The sequence below is a fragment of the Peromyscus californicus genome, unplaced genomic scaffold (assembly GCF_007827085.1).
Source record: "Peromyscus californicus insignis strain IS unplaced genomic scaffold, ASM782708v3 Scaffold_1__1_contigs__length_55948999, whole genome shotgun sequence".
Lineage (NCBI taxonomy): Eukaryota > Metazoa > Chordata > Mammalia > Rodentia > Cricetidae > Peromyscus > Peromyscus californicus.
In genome coordinates this window covers 19,935,113-19,957,932 of record NW_026294492.1, presented here as the reverse complement: position 1 = coordinate 19,957,932, position 22,820 = coordinate 19,935,113, and the positions used below count along the sequence as shown (strand labels likewise).

The 22,820-nt window shown below is 48.2% G+C and overlaps 1 protein-coding gene across 7 annotated transcripts in view; it reads left to right on the top strand.

Annotated features, from left to right (window-relative positions):
- Otof (otoferlin) overlaps positions 1–22,820 on the top strand; it is a 101,541-nt gene that overhangs the window by 16,712 nt on the left and 62,009 nt on the right. For all 7 annotated transcript variants that reach the window (XM_052746063.1, XM_052746064.1, XM_052746062.1 and 4 more), the window contains exons 2-3: positions 3,015–3,073; positions 20,964–21,052. In XM_052746063.1, coding sequence (XP_052602023.1) covers positions 3,015–3,073; positions 20,964–21,052 — 148 coding nt within the window. The remainder of the gene's footprint in view (positions 1–3,014; positions 3,074–20,963; positions 21,053–22,820) is intronic.

The following is a 22,820-nucleotide window of genomic DNA, read 5'->3' as shown; positions in this document are numbered from 1 at the left end:
GTATATATAAGGCCCTTGTTTGAGCTCTAGTATACACACACACACACACACACACACACACACACACAACCAAATGAGATGGCACAAGCCTAGCATCCCAGTACCTGGAAGACTAAGTCAAATCTTGAGAGTTAAAGGCTAGCCTGGGCTACATATCAAAGACTGTCTCCAAGAAACAGACAAAATGAGCAAATAAAAAGACTAAACGGGTTGGGGATTTAGCTCAGTGGTAGAGCGCTTGCCTAGCAAGTGCAAGGCCCTGGGTTCGGTCCTCAGCTGGGGGGGTGGGGTGCGTAAGGAAGGAGAAGCTGGTTGTTTTTGGCCGGGCGGGGTGGTGGCGAATGCCTTTAATCCCAGCACTTGGGAGGCAGAGGCAGGCGGATCTTTGTGAGTTCGAGGCCAGCCTGGTCTATAGAGCGAGATCCAGGAAAGGCACAAAGCTACAAAGAGAAACCTGTCTTGTAAAACCAAAAAAAAAAAGACTAAACAATTTTTAAAAACATATATAATACACATAATGTGTAGTAAAAACATTAAGCATGTACATGCTTGCAGTATGTACTCTTTGCTCCGCAGAGATGACCACTTAGTGATTGCAGATTTTCCATGTGGATGTAGAAATATGTGTATACAACTGGGGAGTTGTTTTGGCTGAAGAAAGAGGCTCCTATCATAATGCAACCTTTTTCTTTTTAGTATGGAATTGACAGAGCATAGTAAGTTAATTGTAAATAATAATTTTTAACTTCATCTACTTGGTTTCTTCCTGATAGAAATGACAATGCTTCTCATGGATTGCATTCCATTCTCCAACAGTATACGCTCTCCCTTCTCTGTATCATTTCTATATCTCACGCACACTTGTATCTCGGGCATGTTTTATATGACACTGACTGAAGTCTGTGCCAACCCTGTGGCTTCCGTTTTTCTGGTCCCCTGAGGGTGGGATCCTGTAGAAATTGTTCATCTTCTCATCTAGAATCCCCATGGCCCTGTACATCAAGAGTGAATGTTTCTCAAAGTAGTTTGGACTAGTAGGTGCCTTCACCCACCCCTGTTAGCCTGCCCCCACTCTCTAATTTGATTCTTCCAGCAGCTTGGCCCAAACTGGAGAGGTCTGAAAAGGTGATTTCAACCTTTCCACCCAACAGTCCCCAAGTGAGGTGTGTAGATGTCAGGGTCGGGTGTGGAGGGTGGTCTGAGACATGCATGTTCATCCAAGCCCTCTACGGCCTGTGCCAGCAGGAAGGGAGGGGCCAGGCGCAGGGCACAGGGAAGAAGAAGCCAGCTGAACCTGTCTTCTCTTTAAGAGGTGGACATAGAAGTGGGAAGAGAGACGATAGAGAAAAGAAAGACCATTGGCCATGGTTCAGGAGAACCACCACCTAAGAGCCGGCTGGTTGCCAGGAGGTGGTGGAGGTGGTAGCGCGCACCTTTAATCTCAGCACTTGGGAGGCAGAGGCAGGTGGATCTCTGTGAGTTCGAGGCCAGCCTGGTCTATGTACACAGAAAGTTCCAGGGCTATACAGAGAAACTCTGCCTTGAAAATAAACAAAAAAAAAAAAAAAAAAGAAAAAGAAAAAAAAGAAAAAATGAGCTGGCTGGTTGTGTTACTAGTTGGTTGAAGGTTCTTTTGCTCAATTCAGACAGAAATCATGAGCAGGCAACGTGACGGCTTCCCTGGTGTCAGAAGCTCTGTGCCTTCAACACCAGCAGTTCCCAGCTCTCAGTGTCAGTTTCTACCCCCCGCCCCATATCCCCCCCACACACACACCATATCCCGCCCCTCAACACACACACACACACACACACACACACACACACACACACACACACACACACACACTCTTTGGGACTCTTCAGGAGTCAGAGCTCGCAACTCCAAGAAGCTCCCCATTGCTCTCCACTGCCCTGCGGTTCTCCAACTGCTAGCCACCCTCAGAGTTACCAGCCCCGGCTACTGGCCCCTCTCAGTACCCCCAGTCTTCAGTGCGACCAGCTGCTGGTGGGAAGAGCGAGCTCAACGTGCCAATAGAAACCACTGGCATGCAAAGTAAAACCATCTGGGAGAAACTTCATTAGGCCAGGTGTGGTGGTGGCACGTGACTTTAATCGGGAGGCAGGGGCGGGGTGGATCTCTGTGAGTTCAAGGCCAGGCTGGAGGTCTACATATTGAGTTCCAGGCCTGTCAGAACTAAGTAGCAAGACCAGGTCTCAGATTTAAAAAAAAAGAAAAAGAAGAAAAGAAAAATTTTATTAGGACTTCCTCAGGGAATAAGGTGAGCAGTACATAGACCACCCCAATTAAGGGTGAGGGGGTGCTGCTTAGAAAAAGGGGCTCACGTTTGCTCAGAGTCCTGTTGGCTAACTGCGGACTTTTACATAATTATGCCAGTCTGCCTAGGAATAGTAGCCTGCCTGCTCTGGCTGGGCAGCTCTGAGGACCCAAATGAGGACACCAGAGGAGCAGGTCACCTAAGAAGCTGGATGATCAGCTACCTGGGACTCCACAGGGCATTTAAGCAAATTCCCCCAAAGCAGTCCATAGTCATCTCCTGACTTAAGGGAAGTCGGGCCCTAAATCTTGGCCCAGGAGATCCTGGGGTGGTGGTGGGTGTGGTCACAGGAGGGGGCTAGACACCGCAAAGCCCCGCTAGTATGCAGAGGTTCACTACCCCCATCAACCAGGCCTCTGCGGAGGCAGCAGGACTGGGGAGTGCAGAAGACCAAGGGGGCCCCCAGGTATGTGGTAAGACAACCAAAGAGCCTCTGGGGTCCACTCTTCGACTCCGACTAGCCTGGGACTTCCTAGGTTTTAGTGTCCCATTTATAAAATTGAGTTAATGACATTTGCTGCAAGAAGGTCTGATAAGAGGCTATGTGTGGGGGCTCCCTTCATTCTGGAGAGAGCTGTATGGTCATAGGGTCAGATACTGTTCTGACACTCTCAAGAAAGGTGTGTCCCCAGCCCGCTGTCTAGACCAGTCTGACTTTAAGTTCTCCTCCGTCCACAGGGCAGTCTTTCTACTCCCGGGTCCTGGAGAACTGTGAGGATGTGGCCGACTTCGATGAGGTAGGATATCTGGGGCCCTGTCCCCAGGCCTTTCCAGCAAGCACTCCTCTCTGCCCTCGGGGTATGTGGCCCTAAACCCTGGGTGGCTTGTTTGCAGCATGCCTCATCTGAGTGACTTCCTGGGAGGTGGTAGTGGGTGGGTGGGTGTGGAGGCCTCCACACAGCAACAGCTGAGCAACCAGATGCAACCTCAGAACTCTGCCAGATCTGGGCCCCTTGGCTCCCTGTAGAGAAAATGCCCACCAGAGTTCTAAACTCTGTGCAAGCCTCTCCACGGGTCAGTGAGGTTGTCATTAGGGTGTTTCCTCAGTGTCTCAGGGTATATCCTTGGAGTAACCAGGCCACAGGGCTTCAAGGACGCCCATCTCACACAGGAGTCACCCTCTCCAAGAGCATCAGGGTACTTACTTCTAAGTTCTTGGAGCTTCCTGGGTGGGAACCTCAAAAGACATACACACAGTGGTTTCCCCAAAAGTTTGTTTTTCTTTTGAACTATGGACTCAGGATCATTGAATGTCTAAACTATTCACTTCAGTTTGTGGTATATCATCTTATTAGCCCCTGTAAGGCCACACTTAGGTCTTTTGGTATGTATGTGTGTTTTGGTATACATGTGTGTTTTGGTATGTATGTGTGTTTTGGTATACATGTGTGTTTTGGTATGTATGTGTGTTTTGGTATACATGTGTGTTTTCTCCCTGAATCCCATTCTTTTTCTCAGACTCGCAACACCTGTAACTATACTTCCAGGGGACCAGCTGCCCTCTTCTGGTCTCCGTGGGCACTTGTACACCTGTGACAAGCATACACATATTCAGGCAAACATTTATACACATATAAAAAATATTTTAAAAACCAGAAACACTCAGATGGGTGAAAAATGAGATCTAAAAATTTTATCCATTCTAACGTAGGCAGCGAATACCTTTTGGTGTCTTACACCTTCTTGCGAGATTTGGACGGCTGTAAGCATATGTTTGTTTACTTAAATGACAATGTGTTAAATATTTCCTTTTCTATTTTTTCACTATATACTATTCCTAAGTTCCATCTGTGTTACAAAGCGCTGCTTGGGACACAGCCAAGGCAGGGTGACCAACCATCTCAGTCAGCCTGGGATGGAGAAGATTCCAGAGAAACAGACTTTCAGCGCTAAAATGGGGAGGTCCTGGGTAAACCAGGATGAGTTGGTCACCTGCCCTCTCTACCAGGGAGGGGCCCTGGCTCATGGCATTGGAGATACAGAAAACAGTCTCCATGCCTCTCCTGCATCTGTGTGAGTGTCTCCCCAAGTTGAGCACTAGAATCAGGAACCTGTGGCTCATGGTGCTTTCATACACTTAAAGGGACCCAGTGCAGCCACAGCCTGTACAACAGAGAGCGACTCTTCCTGTGTCCACATCCCCGTCTACAGTGGGGTTTCCCAGGCCCCTGATTTTCAACAGTCCAACAGGGATCTCTTACTTACTCTGTAGATCCCTGATTTCTAATGGATCTGAACGTCTCTTGACAATGTCTTTAGTCTTTTAGATCCTCCCTCTTTTGCAAATTATCATATTCCTTGCCTTTTTGCCAGTTACGATGTCTGGTTTTGTTTTGTTTTGTTTTTTCTTACTGATCTTCTTAGTATATTCTGGATGTCAATCTCTGTTGGTTTTAGATGTTTAAAATACCTGCTGGGGATGTAACTCAACTGATAGAGTGCTTGCCTAGTATACACAAAGCCCTGGGGTTGGTCCCCAGCACTATATAAACCGGACATGTTGGCACCAAAGAGGTAGTTCAGGAGGATCAAGAAGTTCAGGTTGTCCTCAACTATGTATGGAGTTCAAGGCCAGCCTCAGCCAGATAGGATCCTGTCTAGAATGAAAGAGACGGTGGGCGGGGAGGGGAAGGGGGATGATATCGCTTCCCAGTCTATCAACTCTCTGTGAACTGGGTCCAAGGTCCAACCGTTGATTTGCTGATTTCTTCCTGCTGTTCTGCTAGCTGTGGCTTACTGTGTTTTGAAGCTGTGCTATTAGTTGCTATATAATGGCTTCTTCTGCTTGTCCTTTTTCTCATTTGCTAGCATAAAGGTTTCTCTTCTTGTCCCCCATGATGTTTTTTGCGTTGATGTCTATCTTATTGGATACTAAGGTTGCTACCTAGGTATCTGTGAGACATGACTGTAATCTAGTATTTGAGAGGCTGAGGCAGGAGGATTACAAGTTTGAAGCCAATATGGACTTCCTTTTCACACACACACCACACACTCACACATACTGCAAATCTCAGGTTATTTTTCTAGACTCTATTTTCAGTTTCTTTATTTTCAATCTGTCCATGTTTTTAAGTTTAGATGGATCTTCTTAGGATAAAATGTTTAGATCTCATTTTTCACCCATCTGAGTGTTTCTAGTTTTTAAAATATTTTTTATATGTGTATAAAATGTTTGCCTGAATATATGTATGCTTGTCACGTGTGTACAAGTGCCCACGGAGACCAGAAGAGGGCATCCGGTCCCCTGGAAGTGTAGTTACAGGTGTTGTGAGCCTCCATATGGGTGCTGGGACTTGAACCTGGGTTCTCTGCAAGAGCAGCAAGTGCTTTTAATCGCTGATTTATCCAGTCCCAATGCTTCTGTTTATAAACCAATGATGTTACCCGTCTCCACTTATTGCCATGGCCATGACTGTCAGGTTTATATCCATCAGCATCTTGTTTTCTATTTCCCATCCCTTTTGTCTGCTCCTTTTCAGCTTATCATGACTTGAGAAGGTTTAAGTGAAAGGTCATAATCTTCTATACAGTTACCCTTATAAAATCAAAGTCCCTACTGATAACTTATAGAAATCAATTAGAGTAGCTTATCATTAGTGTAAGTACTTTAATAGTTTCTCAGGCCTCTTTGGTTTCTCCACCTCACTCCACCTCTCATATTAATGTCTATATCAGTCATTCTTTAACTTTGTCTACTGGAGTTGTGTTGTTGTTGTTGTTGTTTATTCTTTGGGGGCCCACCACCCAGCTCCCGAAATAAATACATAGAGACTTATTCTTACTTATGAATGCCTGGCCTTAGCTTGGCTTGTTTCTAGCCAGCTTTGCTAACTTAAATTAGCCTGTCTACCACTTGCCTCTGGGCTTTTACCTTTCTTTATTCTATATCTCTCTCTTTCCCTTTTACTCTGTGGCTGGCTGGGTGGCTGGGTGGCTGTGTGGCTGGGTGGCTGTGTGGCTGTGTGGCTGGGTGGCTGGGTGGCTGGGTGGCTGGGTGGCTGGGTGGCTGTGTGGCTGGGTGGCTGGGTGACTGGGTGGCTGGGTGGCTGGGTGGCTGGCCCCCGGCTTCCTCCTCTCCTTCTCTTCTCACTCCCCTCTCTTCTTCTCTCTTCTCTCCTGTCTATTCTCTCTGCCTGCCAGCCTCACCTATCTTTTCTCCTGCCCTACTATTAGCCATTCAGCTCTTTATTAGACCAATCAGGCGTTTTGGACAGGCAAAGGAACACAGCTTTACAAAGTTAAACAAATGCAACATAAAAGAATGCAACACATCTTTGCATCATTAAACAAATATTCCACAGCATAAACAAAAGTAACACAGCTTCAACTAATACTCCACAACAGTCCATTCTAGACTCCTTCCACCCAGGAAATTTTTTATGCAAACTCATGCATATATTTACCTAAAACAGGATAGCTGTACAATAAAATGTTCACCAATAATCAGTCATGAAGAACTTTATTTTAAAATGTCTTTGTTTTCCATAAAATTGTATTACTTATTAAAGCAAGCTGACATGCTAATGAGATGGATGTGTTTGCTGATCTAACACAGCACCATCCAAAAATATGCTAATTTGATATGTCCCGAAAAATGACATGAGGAAAATACTAAAAGTCTTTGCTTCCATAATTAAAACATTGTTTCTGGAAGGCCGGGCGGTGGTGGTGCACACTTTTAATCCCAGCACTCGGGAGGCAGAGGCAGGCGGATCTCTGTGAGTTCGAGGCCAGCCTGGTCTACAGAGCGAGATCCAGGACAGGCACCAAAACTACACAGAGAAACCCTGTCTCGAAAAACCAAAAAAAAAGTTTCTCTAAGAGCAGAAAACTTCATATCTACAGTTAAAAACAAAACAAAACCCTGCAACTCGTAATTTACAAGAATCTCAACCTGAAACACAATGTTTCAGTGTTTGTACGTGTTGTGTGGTGTGATAAGTGTGCAGCACAAAGTTTGTGTGGTGTGTTCAGAGCCAAGGCTGCAGTGAAGCTGTGGGATGCAGCACAGATAGATGAGTACTACCAGACATGCCTCACATTAGTTACATGTCTGGTTTCAAAGTGACTTTTGGTCACAGCATGCTTAGAAACCTTTACTGTTGCCAAATTGTTGGCCACTCCCACATTCGACTGTGTGACACCCATGTAGGGTCCCAACCTCCGCTTTGGGAGTTAGGTTGGATTCTGGCTTCTATCTTTGAGGATATGAAGTCTCTGTGGCTTTTGTTTGCCTGGGCCCTCTTTTTCTTTTATAAAGACAGTTAGTCTTTATAAAAATCCCTGATTGAGCTGGACAGATGGCTCAGTTGTTAAGAGCACTGGCTGCTCTTCCAGAGGACCCGGGTTCAATTCCCAGCATGGCAGCTCACAAGTGTCAGTAACTCCAATTCCAGGGGATCTGACACCCTCTTTCAGCCTCTGTGGGCATTGTATGCATGTGGTGCACAGACATACAGGCAGGCAAAATACCCATATACATAAAATTTTTTTTTTTTTTTTTTTTTTTTGGTTTTTCGAGACAGGGTTTCTCTGTGTAGCTTTGCGCCTTTCCTGGAACTCGCTTTGGAGACCAGGCTGGCCTCGAACTCACAGAGATCCGCCTGGCTCTGCCTCCCGAGTGCTAGGATTAAAGGCGTGCGCCACCACCGCCCGGCTTACATAAAATTTTAAAATAACAAAATAAAAATCTCTGATCATTTTTACTTCTCAGATCTCTTGAAGGACCCCTTGGATTCTGTCCTCCTATTTGAGTAATCTATCCAAAGGAGTCATTTGGTCTTTTTATAGTCCGCCTTCCCAAGCTCTATAAATCGGAGAATATCTTTCTTACTTTTTCAAATTTGGGAATTCCACTAGATAGAAACATCGAAGTTTAAGGTTTTTTTTTTTCCACAGTTGAAAAGGTATAACTCTATGCTACAGTTAAAAAGTCTGGCAGCCACAGATTAGAGCTCTAAAAGGAATCTTCTCTCTTGCAAGGAACAAAAAACAAAAAAAAAACCCATGAATTTCATATCTCATATATATGCTGTGTTGTTTTGTCTTTGAGATATATACATCATATATATTTGATACAATATATATTTGATATAATATATATGGTTTGTGTGTGTGTGTGTGTGTGTGTGTGTGTGTGTGTGTGTGTGTGTCCTGGGAATTGAACCTAGAGCCCTGCACACATTAAGCAAGTGCTCTATCACTAAGCTGCACTCCAGCCTGTACTGGATATTCTTTGTTTATTACATTTATCTAGTTAGTTGGTGGGGGCATCACACACCAACACACCAAGAAACGTATGTGGAGATCCAGGAATGACCCCAGCTCCTCCCTTCTACTGTGTGGGTTGGAAGACCACCAGTCACCAGTCTCGACTGCAAGCCCTGTTATCCACTGAGCCCTCTCACCAGCCCTGTGTCCTGGTCATTTTTCAATTTTATTATGATGGGTCTGGTTGTAGATTTTCCTTAGTGGCTCCCATTTTGCAGGGTTTTGTGAGCCTTTACAAATCTATGCCTTTTCCACCTTTGTTTACTATTTTAAAAAACACTTCCGTCCTCTTCCTCAATTCCTTATTAAAAATATTGTTCTCTCTTCTGCAACCTGAAGTGTCAGCTGCCACATCCTGGGCTTTTCCTTTGTTTGAATTGATCCCTTTTCGCTGTCCCCTGAGGAGATGCTGTCTGTTCTTTGTTACGGTTCCTTGTCTTCCCTCCAGATTGCTAATACATTTCTAGATGGTCCACGCACTGTGCTAACTCTGCTATAACAGTAACGGAGTCAGTGAACTGTCTTTTTTTCACAGGAGATGTACTACCCAAGTGCCTTTGCTTCCCTCTGGGCAAGGTCCCTGTATGGGCCACACTGGTTTGGGGCTGGTTGAGAGAGAGGTACTTTGGGCTGAAAGAAGTGGGCACAGAAATGTGTGGACTTCTCCCTGGAGTCTGGGCTTCCTCCTGGAACCTCTGAGGAGAAACACTATTGGCAGTCACTCTGACATCCAACCAGAGGCATGAGCTGCTGGCCTCTCTGTCAACGCCTACTCGCCTTATTGCCCACCTCAGCAAGGCTCTGTCACAGTTTTCTCAGAGATACAGATGGCCATGGCAAACTTTTCCTCAGCCTTAGGTCTCATTCTTGCCCGGCTCCTCCCCTCTCCTCTGACCCCACATTGGCAGCCTCCTCTGACGGCCACCAGCTTAAACAGCCCGAGATTCATTCAGGTGTCTGTGTCCTTTTGTCTGTCTGCTTGGAATCCGTCTCTCCCTCCTGCTATGGTAGTTCTCCAGAGTTGACTTTGGAGGTGAGAACCAACAGTCTGGTCACCATCTTGGCCTAAACCAAAAGCTCAGTCACACACACACACACACACACACACACACACACACACACACACACACACACACACACACACACACACACACACCAAAACAGCATGTCCTTTTTCCTCATGTCTGTCTCTCATGTCTGACTTCGTTTGTGCTGAGAAGGACCTCCATGGCAGACTTGAGGTCAAATGAACCATCAGGCTGAGGGGCCACCCAAACCAGTTACTTTTCCTCCTCCTGGGCCAATGCCTTTGGCCCAGGTATGGTATAGTTGAGAGTTCGGACCCAGAGCCTCAAGTCCTCCGCCTCCTCGCTGGGCATGGCCCTCTGCCCCTGGGACAGCTGGACTCATCACCAATACTGTGGGGAGGGAGGGATCTGTTCTTGTTTTCTCTGTCTCCTCGCCGGGCGGCTTTCAACTCCAGCTTAGCCTCAGTGGCCACACTTGTCAACTCATGCTGGAGATGGATCTGCCGTCCCTCTGGGAGACAATGAGCAAAATGAGGGGCAGTTGTGACACAGAGACCCTGGGGCACACGAAGCTATCGTGAGCCTGTAGCCTAGTCTCACTGCCCAGCCTGCTGGCTCCCTTCCCACCTCCTCTCTTCAGTCAGGGGCTCCGGATCACTTCCTCACGGCCCGCCTTCCCTGGCCTATAGCAAGCATCTAACCACCCCCTTCCAAGACTCCTAGGGGCCCTATCGGCCCAGGTCCCAGGCAGTGAGCAACCTGATGCCCCTTCCAAGGACAATGCCACCCCTTTCCATGCACTGCACCTGGGACACCTGAGCCACAGATAATACACGCCATTCAAAGTTAATCACCACGTCCATCCTCTTTCCAGAGCAGCCCAACACGGATCAGGTAAAGGATGTCCTCGATGCCACCGGACATCTACAAGGGGCATATTCTGAGTGTCAGAAGGGTGCCTGAGCTACTGGGAGAGACAAGGACGTTCCAAACAGGAACCTAACATTGGGCTGCCTCTGGGACAGAGTCCAGTGACCACAGGGAAGAGGCAGAAGCCAGGGAGCTATGACAGACACTGACAGGATCCAAGAGCCACCACCAGATGGAGAGAAGCTTGCTCATATGCTCCCTGGCCTTTGGGGGTCAGGGTGCTGACCGGAAAGTTCCTGGTTATCACAGAATGGAGACCCACTTGTAGCTGTGGGTGTGAGGGCAGGGGTGGTACAATATTCTCTGAGCCATCCCCTCCCATCTAGTCCCCATATTAACCCATAGATGATGACACCCAGGCCCAGAGAACGCCCCTTACAAAGTAACAGAATAGAAGAGGCCAAGCCAGGATTCTAAGTGGACACCACCAACACAAGATTTGAGGACCTCTCTGGGTGCAGCAATAAAAAGCCGGACAAACACTTCAAGACTTTGGCTGGCTTGTCCAAGGGAACCAGCCTTCCCCTCCTACCTCTAATACATGGCCCATTAGCTTGGCTACTCCTAGTGCATATACCCCAAGGCAGGAGAGGCAACTCCCGACCCCCAAAGAGATCATGGAGATACATTCCTGCCCCAGGTGGACAAGGCCTACATTCCTCTGGCTATTCCTGTTTGAACCAACCAGAGGTCCCTGAACAAGCCTGGGAAAGAAACCCTTGTGGATTTGCAAAACGTCTATCTCCTCTGTCCTAATGTTCTGCCTAAGGCCTTCCAGAACTGGCTGAGAGAGAGAGAGAGAGAGAGAGAGAGAGAGAGAGAGAGAGAGAGAGAGAGAGAGAGAGAGATCCATAGATTGGGGAGCCTGGGAGTCAGAAGGCTTGGCCTCTAACCCCTCATGAGACAGTGTTTCTGGGTCTTGGACTCTTCCATAAACAGCAGGGGGTCCTCCTTGCATGCTGCCTTGTAAGACGGTCACACAAGGCCAAGAAAATGAATCGACTCCACTGTTAGGCAAAAAGGTAAACACACTTCTACTAGAGTAAGGAGTCCAAGCAGGGGAGGGGCCCCTGCTTGAATCAGACACAGGCAGAGGAACTGCTTTGGACTGAGCAACCTGAGTGGACAGGAGGTAGCCGGGAAGAAAAACAATGCTCCTCCAACAGCAATGGAAACAGAGCCCGGAGGTGTCCCCTTTCCTAGGGGCTGGAACCCGAGATCCCTCATTGAGCTGGTAGCTCTGAAGAAACTAAGGCAGGAGGCAGTGGTGGGGGGAGCAGGGTGGGGGCGGGGGGCGCAGGGCGGGGGCGGGGGGGGCCACACGGAATCTGTCTCAATCCCAGCCGCATTTGGCTTTAACACAGGCACTGTGTGGCCCCTCCCACCCCCAAGTAACCACACTGCTTCAACAATGCTAAGGGGAGAAAGCTTTGCCTGAGTGTCTGCTCAGTGTAACTGGCTGAGAGGCCATCGTCCCAGGTCACAAGAAGCCATGCCAGGATTTAAACGCTAGTCCGTCTGATTCCAGGGCCCGGGGTGACTCGCAAGGGAGATAAACAATTCAGTCCTGCCCTCGGGTGCTCAGTACACACAAAGCTAGACTGTGGGCCTTCTGAGCTCAGGTAATGGGACCGTCTTCAGCCTGGGATTGGCTGAGCCAGGGACTGTGTGCCCACTTCTGCTCACATCTGGAAGCCATGGGCTACGAGTTCCAAGGGGACAGGGATGTGACTGCCTTTTCAGCCTTGGTCTAACACACAGCACTGAAAACATGAAATAAAAAGTTGGGGGGTGGGCATCTGCTAGTCTGGCACCTGTAACAGCAGGCAGGCCTGTGTCCAGCTCTGGAGTGCTCAACAGAGCTAGTGGTGTGCACAGGCCCTCAGGTTGGCCTTTAGGATAAGCATTAGGCACAGATAAAATTACTTAAAAGCACCTTAGAGGTCAGTTAGTTGAGCCTTGGTATTTTACAGTTGTAGGAGAGGGTCTATGGGGGAAGGGGCTCCCCGAGACTTCCAGAGAAACACAAGGGTAGAACTAGAACCCAGGTCTTTCAGCTCCCAGAACTGTTTCCATTATACCCCAAATATTTACAGAAAATCTCGACTCTCAACTCCCCCCTCCACATACAGCTTGGGGGGCTGTGCCTTGAGGATGCTAGCCTGCTGATGGACATTCCACATCCAGTCAGTGGGCAAGCTGGGGATAATCCAGGTCATCCTCCTACACGTAACAGGGAGCTCTGTGGAGTCCCAGATCCCTGAGACTGACAGGATACAGAACACTGCACCCTGGCCTCTACTAGCCAGGTTAGCCTAAGCCTGGAGCTGGTGAACTGGGTCACAACCAGACACTCAAGGGGCTCCCAAGACGCCTCCAGATGGAGATCATCTTTCCTTCCTCCACCGCTAGTACTCACCCACCCCCAGCTCCTGTAAAGTCTTATGCATGCTACTGTTTCAGGTCAGTTTATCTTCAGAGCCATCTAGGTAAATCCCCAGGACTGGGAAACACCCCACACCCTGCACCTCTGCATTCCTGCACCCCTGCATCCTACGTGAAGCCAGCTGTTCACAGATCTGGTACACAGAAGATGCTCAGCAAACTTGTGCCCCTGAATGGAGTGTGATGACGCGTGGCATCTGAGGTAGCAATGTTTGGCTCAGCTGCTACCCTAACAGGGTCAGGGTCCTAGGTTTGGGATTGAATGGAGCAGGATGTTATTAGATGGTGAATTGGATTTTATTGGCCCAGTCTCCAGGCAACCACTTTTTCTGGGCACTTCCAGAAATAAAAGCTACCACTCTTAGCTTCAATGGCCACAAGAAGAGACTTTTGCTAGTGCTGCCCAGGCTGGAGAAGTGCCCTGTGTCCCCAGAAGCCTCTGCAGCCCTGAAGTGTCTGTCATCATGAAGCCAAGTCTTGCCCAGCTCCTGGAACAAACAGCACCATAATAATACTTATAATAAATGGCTCCATTAACTGAACACTTCCTGTGTTCTGGCTCTATGCCAAAAGCCTGGCCAGCCTCATAGTTCCCCCAAAAGAACACACTCCTGCTCCACCTGATGGGTACCTGTGGTATATATAGTCCCTTCTATTGTTTGAAAATTGTTTGCTGAGCATCTACTGTGTGCCAGACCCTGTAAAGGGTGCAGGGAAGCCCCAGCAAACCAGACAGACACCCTGACATGCCTCAGCTCTGCTCCTGCTCTGAATGCCCTGAGAATGATCATCATGACATTCTGGGAACCAATGGGGGAGAGGAAAAGCAAGAGAACTAGTGGGTGTGGAGACCGAGGCAGGGGCATGGACCCCAGCCCTGCTCCTGGTGTGACATGATCTTCATACAGACCTGATAGGGAGAACCCCAGGCAACATGGGATAATGTCACAGTTGTTCACTGCTGTGTAACAAACCACTCAGGGACTGACAGAATCCGCACTCTACTGTGGCTTCTGATTCTGAGGCTGGCCACCTGCTGGGTGGCTGTGATAGTGTCACATCCATCTGGGTCCTTTCTGTCTCCTCCTCTGGGCCTCACATCCTCCAGGGCCTCTCTCTTCCGGCCGAATGGCCTGGACTTCTTATGTGCCACTGATGTCTAAGACAGTGAAGAACGGAAGCTTCCAGGCCTAGGTGCCACTCAGCGTCACATCTGCCACCTTCTATTGTGAAAGGCAGCCATAAGGCAGACTAGACACAAGGAGAGGCAGCACAGACTCCATCTTGTGATAAAGGAGATGAACTCACAGAGTAAAAGGAGACGTGGGGACTGGGAGCCACAGAGGTAACAGTCACCCCTAGATAAGAGTGAAATCACTGCTTCTCCAGTGTCTGCCTTGTACCTGAGCCAAGGTTAGGTGGTGTAACCTCCTCTCCACACAAAAGAGAACTGGGAAGTGAGGTAACTCCTCCAAGGTCTCACAGTTGTTAAATATCAGTGCCAGGGTTCGAACCTGAACAGTCAGTCTACCTCTTAGTTAATAAGCTCCATGGCTGGTGAAGCTAGGCAAATCCTGAATCTCAGTTTCCTTATCTGTGAGGTGGGGTTCAATTGTAGACTGTGGGACCAGTGGCAGCCGGTGCCTGAGAGGTGGTCCACGGTCGATAAATAAATGATTTCACAGCTGACAACCTGGACTGATAATCAGAACCACAGGCCCCTCTGAAACTCAAGAGACAGCCCAGTGCCAGGGAGTCAGTCTTGAGCTAAGCTTGGAGACTAGAGTTTCAGTCCTGCCTCAGCCCCAAATCAGCCGTGTGCCCTTGGACACTTCTCTCTCAACCCCTTCAGCGGATGAGCATCTTGGCCATGTTGCCAGAGCCTCGCCTGTTGCTAGAGAGCAGTGCCCTGGAAATTACTACTGTGATAGAAACTTCTCAGAATTCCCGCCAGGCACATTCTTCAGGAGTTAAGTAGCATCGTCTGGTCAGGGAGGGTATGGTGAGTGATGGCTCCTGGGAGCCCCCAAACTCCTGAACTCTCCCAACTTATCTGGCTGTGTTCTTGGCATATGTGTATATCACAGCATCTGGTTAAAAAAAATGATGGCCAAAATGAGACAATGAACAATGAAATCAGGGTGAGAACGAGCGAAAAAGAGATGTGAGACATGGAAAGGCCCGGGCAGATGAAGTGTGAGGGAGGCAGAGGCAGGGCAGAGAAGGGTCAGGGAGACATATTGGCTACATGTACAGAGAGCCCCTACAGGAGAAAAAGAAGCCGGAACAAATAATGGCTTTCATTTCTGCAGCTCTATGTTCTCTTTCCATATAGCATCCTGTCATGTGTCACATGATTTCATTTGGTTGCTGCAACAGCCCTGTGAGGTAGATATCCATCTTAGTCTGTCTTCTGTGTCTATAACAAAATAGCCAAGACAAGGTCATTTCTAAAGCATAGAAGTTTGTTTGGCTTGCTGTTCTGAAGGTTGAGAAGTCCAAGAATATGGCAACCACATCTGCTTGGCATCTGCTTAGGGCTTATTGCATCATAATGTGTCAGAGGGCATCACATGGTAAGGAGAAACAAGCACCATGCCTGGCCTGGATCCCAACTAAGGTTCTAGCTCTGTCAGTATCAAAGCTGGGGACCAGGGGCTATAGATGGAAGTTTCTGTCCCGCTTGGTCCTGTAGCCATTTAGTCCCAAATAAACACACAGAGACTTATATGAATTATAAATTCTATGGCCTATTGCTCAGGCTTGTGTATTTAGTCACATGGCTTGGTACTTTTTTTTTTTTTTTTTTTTTTTTTTTTTTTGGTTTTTCGAGACAGGGTTTCTCTGTGTAGCTTTGCGCCTTTCCTGGATCTTGCTCTGTAGACCAGGCTGGCCTCGAACTCACAAAGATCCACCTGGCTCTGCCTCCCGAGTGCTGGGATTAAAGGCATGCACCACCACCACCTGGCGGCTTGATACCTTTTCTCAGTCCAACATTCTCATCTTACTTCCTCTGCCTCTGGCTGGTGACTCCATCTCTGCCTTTCCTCTTCCCATCCTTCTCCTAATCTAGTCACCCCACCTACACTTACTGCCTGAATACTGGCCAATCAGTGTTTTATTAAACCAATAGGAGTGACAGATCTTTACAGTGTACAAGAGCATTAACCCACAGCATTTCCACCCCCCCTTTTTTCTTTTTAAAACAAAATCCCTGAATCTAATCTCCTTTGTTTAGCTTTTTTAACCAACAAAGAAACGTCCATAATCCACTTCTTGGGGAGTGTGGGCATAATTTTCTCGGCTACTTCCTGCTGATTGGGGGCATTGGTAATCTTTGGGGATCCTGAGAAAAATTAGAATTATAGTTAAATCTTGGCTGTAGTAGTCTGCGAGACTGGATCGTCTCAGCCAGTTGCCTTGAAGCTGTTCCAGATGTTGAATCATCTAGGTCATGGCTGTCATCAGAGACCTTTCAGGGAGTCTTGGTCGATCAAACCATATTAGCCTGGAAGCAATCCACAGGTTCTCATCTTCTGTGGAAACAAAAGCAGAACCTCTTTTCTCAAGCAATATATCCTTAGACCCAAATTTTGAAGTTAAGATATCTTTAAAATATATATGCTGATTTAACTTAGCAGCCCCCATAATCAAATATCTCTCTTTAGTTTAAAAAAAAAAAACCAAAGACAACACAATAATAAACAGTATCCAGATTCTCTGTGTATTTTACATGGTTTATTATATTTTTTATTACTCTATTTCTTTTTTAAAGACTTTATCTCTTTTTCCCCCAAGCCTACGTATTTTTATACACACTGTAACCTGTTTAGAGTTTTTTTTTCATCTGAATCTGTCTTTATTGTATATCTGTAATCCTTTTCTGACCACGAGAGCTTTTAAACTGTTAAACTGTGTGACTAGAAGAGAAGCGTGGCTTTGGCTGCTGGCTCTGTCCCACTCAGGCTTTCTAACATGGTGCAGGTACTAAGGAGTCACGCTTATCTCCCCAATTCTGTGAAGCAGCATTAAGTAGCATGAGCTGTGTTTTTAAGCACAAGGCTGTGCTCTCAAGCCTGCAGGCAGCATCTGGGAGAATCCTCTCTGTACCAAGGCCTGTGGGAGAGACTGTAAGATCCTGCCATGCCCCTTAGCTCATGGCTGCTGGTGGCCAGCTCCATCTTGCAGGCAGCTGTTGGGGGATCTGTCTCTGCGCTGCTAATGACGTGAGACTGTGAGACTAGGAAGCCCAGTGTGGCTCCGTTTCTGTGTGTATAGAATCTTTTTAAAGCTTTTTCAGGTCTATGTGGACCAATGCCCAATGGTGGGCACCAAATGTAGATGGAAGTTTTGGTCCCACCTGGTCCCGCAGCCGTTCAGTCCCAAATAAACACACAGAGGCTTATATTAATTATAAACTGTTTGGCCCATTGCTCAGGCTTATAACTAATTGGCTCTTATGTTTAAATTAACCCATAATTCTTGTCTATGTTAGCCATGTGGCTTGTTACCTTTTCTCAGTCCAACATTCTCATCTTACTTCCTCTGCATCTGGCTGGCCACTCATCTCTCCTTCCCCTTCCCAGAGTTCTCCTATTCTGGTCGCCCCGCCTATACTTCCTGCCTGGCGACTGGCCAATCAGTGTTTTATTAAACCAACAGGAGTAACAAATCTTTACAGTGTACAAGAACATTTATCCCACAGCAAGGGGCCTCAAAAAGTTTCCGGAAATCAGGCTAATGGGCAACAAGGAGTGAGAACCAGTGAGGAAGAGAGACAAAGACAGAGAAATAGAGAGGCAGAAGCAGAGAAAGACAAAGGAAAACAGACAGGTGGAGAGCCAGAAACAAGGACAGGCAAAAATAGAGAGAGGGGGGCAGAGACGACACAGACAGACAGACAGACAGACAAGACAGGCAGAGACAGAGAGGCGGCCCTTTATGTCCCGTCAGCTCTTGTGACCTGCTGAACTACACCCCAGCGGAGGACAAGCAGAAGCCAGCAGTTTCTCTCTGTGGTTCCCTCGTCTCAGCTCATCACCCCCTCCAAAGGACACCGCTGTTACCATTGTGTCCATCTAAAATACTTCTTCTCCGAGGGGGCCACTTCCAGGGTGACCACCTGTCTCTCCTGCTCCTTCTCACTTAACAGTGTCAGGAGCCACCCACAGTCCACAAATGGAACTAGTACCCTTCCTTCTGCCTCTCAGGAAACCTAGGCTCAGTGGGCCCTCCGTACTTGGTCCACAGCTCATGAGTCAGGCCTTGTGGAACGTTTTTATTTCCCTGTGGTCTTGTCTCAGCAACTTCATTAAGAAAACTACACACTCCATGGAGCTGAGCTGAGCTGAGCTGAGCTGAGCTGAGCTGAGCTGCTGCAGGCATCAGAGAGCAGGAGCCAAAGCTGTGGGCTGCCAGGAGCCCCACCAACCTCTGGACCTCTCCCCTCTCATGCTCACATCAGGGTTTCTGTCTAAGTCAGAGTTACAATCGCTGTGATGAAATGCCATGAGGCAGGAGCTGTTGCAGAGGCCATGAGGGTGCGGCTTACTGGCTTGCTCCTTGTGGCTTGCTCAACCTGCTTTCTTATAGAACCCAGGACCACCAGCCCAGGGATAGCACCACCCACCATGGACTAGGCCCACCCCCGTCAATCACTGATTGAGAAAATGCCTTACAGGCTTGCCTACAGCCACATTTTCTGGGGCCATTTTCTTAATTGAAGTTCCCTCTTCTCAGATGACTCTAGCTTGTGTCAAGTTGACATGAAACTAGCCAGCACAGTTTCCCTGGGACCTGGCTAGTCCTAAGAAGAGATGACATGAAGGGAGGTCATACTGAGCAGGATTGCCCTTAAAGTCCCCAGTCTGGGAGAAGGAAGTCCAACTGTGGAGTGGTAGGCTTGCAGGCCCAGCTCTCAGAAGCCTCCGTCCAGCGGAGTCCACTCAGCCATCAGCAGAACTCTGCCTCACCCCACTGCTCAGAGCTGTGGCTCCCCTATCCATGAAACAGAGCAGACATCAGCTTCCTGGGATATTGGGAAGAACAAATGAATTAATATACATATAGACTTCAGCCTCCTGCAAAATGTAAAGCTTTCTGCAAACAGCAAAAAATGGTTACTATCACTGTTATTATTTATTCCTGAACTGTCCACTGGTCTGAAGTGGATGGGGGACATAGAGGACATTTAAAACTAAAGTCACTACTTTCTATCTAGTCTGTCAGAATCCCTGGTTATCATCTCTCAACAGCTCTGAGCAGCCCTTGAAGTCTGCTGGTCACTTCCTAACCCAAAGTCCAGCCTCACTGGAGGTGTGGCTCAGTACGTAGGTGCTCAGCTAGCACGCATGACAGTGGGTTCAATCCCCAGCCCCAAATAAAACAGACGGGATGGTGCAAGCCTATAGCCCGGCACTCTGAAGGTGGAGGCAGGAGGATGTTCAAGTTCGAGGCCAGCCTAGGATACAAAGCAAGCATCAAGCCCAGAAGGGTATAGACTCCAGACAGCACCTGGTTCAGTCTGTCCTTTTCCTCTGTCCCCATGCTTGACACACCAGGCCTGAGATGGACATGGGTCTCACTCGAGTGCTCTTACCCCCCTCCTACTCCACCAGGGCATGGGGGCATAGTCTCTACGATGGGTGTGACTTGTCCTTGTGGTGAGATGGCTTTTCTGATGAGTTTTGACCTGTTCCGGGTGCCATCGGCATGTGGTGTCTACAAACATGGGCTGCCTCGCAGACATTGTACAGAGGGATCTATGAGGGACCTGAGTGGCCTGTGTCATGGTATACACCTTGAGCCCTGGCTCTAACTCATCCTTTCTCCTGTTACTGAGGGGGTCAGCCCGACAGCTTCCCCTGGCAGGCAGCCTTTGGAGGGTGTCCTCTTGTTGGCTTTGCCCAGCTTGGCCCGCAAAGGATAAACTCCAGATCTATCAACAGAGACATGCCAGATCTCTCCCTGCCCAGAGGGCAGGGTCTCTGGGGATCAGGGAGCAGAACAGACCATCTACTCACTGTCAGGCAGGTGAACCTAGGAACTTGCACATTCTTGAAGGTGGTGGCTACAAGCTTTTTCTCTAGGGAGTACCACAAATGTTATGCACAGGATGGAATTCTTTCTTCTTTATTTCCTCTCCAGTTGCCTTCATTGTCCCAAAAGTGAAGAGAGCTAGGTAAGGACAGGATGACAGAGCCTTGGGGTAGGGTGGGGGGAGCCTGACTCCATCCACCATTGACTTTCCCTACGGATGACTCCTTTTATGAGCTGCATTGGGTCCTAGTTGCCACTTATAGGGCATTAAAAAAAAAAAACCCACTGAATTTCTAATCCATCTTTATTATTGATGTGGGGACGTCTCCAGGGGTGTGACTGGAACAGTAAGTTGGGCACAGACTATATATAGGTCTAACCCTCATAACCTGAAAGAGCTTCAAAATGAGGCCCTATTGTTCACACTACCACACCATGGGAGGATGGCCAGGGCAGAGCCTGAACTGGTCCAAATGCCGTATGAGAGAGCTAGGAAGTCGGGACTCCAATGAGCTCATCCTGAACCCAGCTCCCATCCCACCGGCTGGGTTTGCCCTGGAGTCCACCCACACCCTGGCTGCACCTGTTCTCAGCTCTCACAGGAGCTGGGAGGCAGTGGATGCAGCACTCAGTTGAGGGTCAGGAGTCCTTCTTAGACCTGGGGTCCCCCCTCCCACTTACCCTGTGACCTTGGCAGCCTGCCAGACCTCTCTGAGCGCCATCTTTGAAAGAAGAGTGGGTAACAATACCCGCCATATGAGGCAGCTATGGTAACCGAGTGGGAGTATGGATGCTTTGTCCCCGGGGAGCCTGGCCCGTGTGAGGGGGTCACTCTGGCTGCTAGAAGGCCCCCTCTCATCACTTGTCACCTCCCTGCTATTTGCACCCAAGGTCACAGCTGTCCCTCTCTCCCCAGACGTTCCGGTGGCCAGTGGCCAGCAGTGTTGACAGAAATGAAATGTTGGAGATTCAGATTTTCAACTACAGCAAAGTCTTCAGCAACAAGTAAGTATGGTGTGGGCTGGGGCCCGGCCTGATTCCTGGACTCCTCCAGGCTTACAAGAGAGCCCTGCCCTTTAACCCTTCCTTAAAGGCCTAAGGGCTGCCTATCTTGCTCCTTTGTGGGATCCTCAAAGTACCCTGGCTATTGTCAACCAAGGGCAGCTCACCCTCCTGTCCAGCCCTCAATCGCCTGCCCCTTTAAAGCCACATGCCCCTCTCTTCGAGCTCCTCCTCACTCATACTGGAGGATGCAGCCCATCAGAGAAGCTAAAAGCCGAATGGCTGTTACATCTTGCGGCCTTGAAGGCGAAGCTATTTACCAGAGACTGTTCAGCGCTGTGGCGTAGGAGGCAAACACGATCTCAGACCCTTGGGCAGTGATTTAAGATGTGGCCCTGAGTGGGCTAGGGAACCCTGCTGAGGTCACTGTCCTTATATGTGAGAAAGATAAGAACTTGTCTCAAAACAGCTGTGGGAATGAAATGAGATAGATCTGTTCATTCACTCGACAAACATTTATGAAGTGCAAACTGTATGTCGTGAACTAAACTAGATACTAAAGAGAGAGGTGTCTGCCCTCGTGGAGCTTCCGTTCTGTAAATGAAATGCACCTGCCACGTGTGAACGTTGCCCTACAAGCTGATCAATTGAAGTAGCCCCCTTCCTGTTCTCTGGGTGACACACAGGTTTTGGAAGGTTCTAGAATGATGGCTAAACACAAGTAAATTGAGACACTCCGCCTTGGCGTAAAACATCCATTGCTCTTGTGTGACCTACAGGAGATCATGGCTGAACTGCCAGGTGTCCAAACAGGTGTGGCAGTGCTGGTCCAGTGAAGGCTCTAAGGGTCTCGGCAGTGAGAAGGGGGTGTAGACAAGGAAAGCTAACCTAATCCAGGGTCACGTTAGAAGGAATATAATCTTGAAAGGGTGGCCAAAGAGTCCACTCTCCTGTATCAATTGTAAAGAATGCTAATAGGCAACACCTGTGGTTGTCTGGGGTGGGGACTCTAATGCTTTCCTTATGGCAAGTAGACCCAAGCTTCAAGAGGAAGCCCTAGGGTCATTTAGCTACTCACCAACCTGTCTATTCATCCGATAATCCATTTTTTCATTCATCCATTCATCCTATCCCATTCATGCATCCTACCTATTTATGAATCCTGCCTATCCATTCATCTCATTCATCCATTCATCTCATTCATCCATTCAACCTATCCATCCATTCACCCATTTATCCACTCATCCATTCACCTACCCACCTACTCCTCCTCTGTGTGAGTCATCACGGTTGCTAAAATGGGGAATCAAGGCACAGTCCCTGTCCTCAAGAAGTTGTCTGTCATGTGAAGAGGAGAGACACATGAGGAACAGGCTGCATTATTAGGAGAGCAAACAGCTGGAAGAGTACTCTCCAACATCTGTGCTATCTCAGGAAGTAGTGTGTGCCTACCACTGCAAGAAGTGAACTGAATAGATCCCTTGTAGAGGGGGTTTCTGGCCTGCTGGCAGGATCGTGGAAAATATGCTTAGTGCACAGAGGCCTTCCCTCTGTCTCCAGGGGATCACATCACTCAGTCAACTTCCTCTAGTACTACAATAAAAACTTTTGGAAAAGCATCCCACTAGAGACCCCCAAAGATAAAGCATGACCGTATCTGATGTGAGACACCCCTGTGATTAATAAGACTGGGAGAAGCAGGAACAAGAGAAGGGCCCAATGCAGACCGGGTGAATATGGAGGAGAGACAGAATCAGAATCCAGGGAGGGT